This window comes from Phalaenopsis equestris, unplaced genomic scaffold (genome assembly GCF_001263595.1).
Source record: "Phalaenopsis equestris unplaced genomic scaffold, ASM126359v1 Scaffold196907, whole genome shotgun sequence".
In the NCBI taxonomy this organism is placed as follows: domain Eukaryota; kingdom Viridiplantae; phylum Streptophyta; class Magnoliopsida; order Asparagales; family Orchidaceae; genus Phalaenopsis; species Phalaenopsis equestris.
In genome coordinates, this window is record NW_018216856.1 from 1 (window position 1) to 1717 (window position 1717).

At 46.3% G+C, this 1717-nt stretch overlaps 1 protein-coding gene across 1 annotated transcript; it reads left to right on the top strand.

Annotated features, from left to right (window-relative positions):
* The first annotated feature begins 571 nt into the window (after positions 1–571).
* LOC110035233 (glutathione S-transferase U19-like) lies at positions 572–1608 on the top strand. The gene is made up of 2 exons (XM_020739465.1): positions 572–1108; positions 1194–1608. Exons 1-2 carry the CDS (start codon positions 785–787, stop codon positions 1536–1538), a joined length of 669 nt encoding a protein of 222 aa, XP_020595124.1. The 5' UTR covers positions 572–784; the 3' UTR covers positions 1539–1608.
* Positions 1609–1717: the final 109 nt, after the last annotated feature.

Below are 1717 nucleotides of genomic sequence, written 5' to 3' on the forward strand. Positions count from 1 at the left end.
TCCACATAACTTGAAGGTTACAAGTGGGAAGAGAATGGGAGAGATCTCCCTACATGAGGAGTAAGAAAGACCCTTTAAGACCCCTTTTACATATTTATAGAAAAATAAAGTGAGGAGAGGGGTATTACATTTATGCCCCTATTTATAGGGAGGCAGTGAGGGATGTTTTAGTCATTTTATCATTACGAAGCGTTTGGTGGCTGACTATTAAGGGCGATCAGACAAGGCAGCCGGCTGGAGCTAGGTGGCCGACCCGAAGAGCTGAAAGGTCGCCCCGAGGGGCAGCTGGCTGACCGGAGAACTTGGTTGTTGACTTGAGAGCTAGTGGCCCACCCAATCTGTTGGTGGCTGACCTGAGGAGTTCGTGGCCGGCCCGAGGGGATGGTGGCCACCGAAGAGGCCGGCCAACTGGAGCAAAGTGGTTGGCCCAAAGAGGGGGAATCCATGCTTGTGCGACTAGTGACAGCTTATCCCGAGTCGACGAGGTGATGTTTTCTGGTATACAATATAATTATTTTTTTTTAATTACCACGTGTGTTTTGAATAGGTTCGTCCCGGCCCTTGATTTTCGGTCTTCTCGATCATTCCCCCCAAGAACATGACGCAATCCATGACATGTTCGAGGTAATTTCTGGAAAAATAACGTAGGGCATGACGATAACTAGCTTTCACCCGTCGTTGGTGCCCGACTATATATAATCGCTCCGCTTCCCACGCCTCTTCAGTACGAAGTCGGCATTTGATCGAGCGAGTTACCTTCAAAAAACATAACGATAAAACAGACATGGTGTCAGCCGAGAAGGGTGTAAAGTTGCTAGACTTCTGGGTCAGCCCATTCGGACAGCGATGCAGGATCGCTCTAGCGGAGAAGGAGGTGGAGTACGAGTACAAAGAAGAGGATTTATCACAAAAGAGCGAACTTTTGCTGAAATCAAACCCAGTGCACAAAAAGATCCCCGTCCTCCTCCACGACGGCAAGCCCATCTGCGAGTCCCTCATCATCATCGAATACATCGACGAAGCCTTCCCTGCCAAAACTCACATCCTCCCCTCAGAACCCTACGCTCGATCCCAGGCCCGATTCTGGGCCGACTTTATCGACAAGAAGGTAAAGCCGAACATTCCCCTCACCTGTTTCATGGAATATCCTTACAAAGTTTTGATTTTGAAGATTATTTGCGCGTACGTGTCAGGTCTATGATTGTGGATCGAAGCTTTTGAAGTCAAATGGGGAGGCGCAGGAGGAGGCGAAGAGGGAATTTATCGGGATATTAAAGACGCTGGAGACGGAGCTCGGCGGGAAGACGTACTTCGGCGGGGATGATTTCGGTCTTGCCGACATCGCGTTCGCGCCATTCACGTCTTGGTTCTACTGCTTCGAAGCTTTCGCGGGATTAAGTGTTGAGAAGGAGATACCGAAGCTGGCGGCGTGGGGAAAACGCGTCATGGAGCGGGAGAGCGTTGCCAAATCTCTGTACGACCCGATCAAGATTTACGATTTCTTCAGCTTGATTAGAAAGAAGTTTGTGGACGAGTGAAATACGCTTGATCAATTATTAATCCAATGAAAGTGAAAGAAAAATTAAAAAAATTTGTTTTAGAACAGGAGGAGAGTATTTCCTCAGTATTATTTCATATTATTCAGATATTATTATAGTAATATTTATATATTATTGTATTTTGAGAATATTTTCATTATTATGATAATATAATAATA

What these genes read in the sequence shown, in the direction of transcription:
- LOC110035233 (XM_020739465.1), top strand. Translation starts at nt 785, where the DNA reads ATGGTGTCAGCCGAGAAGGGTGTAAAGTTGCTAGACTTCTGGGTCAGC. An exon ending in CCGACTTTATCGACAAGAAG is followed by an intron (nt 1,109 to 1,193) that starts GTAAAGCCGAAC and finishes CGTACGTGTCAG; the next exon opens with GTCTATGATTGTGGATCGAA.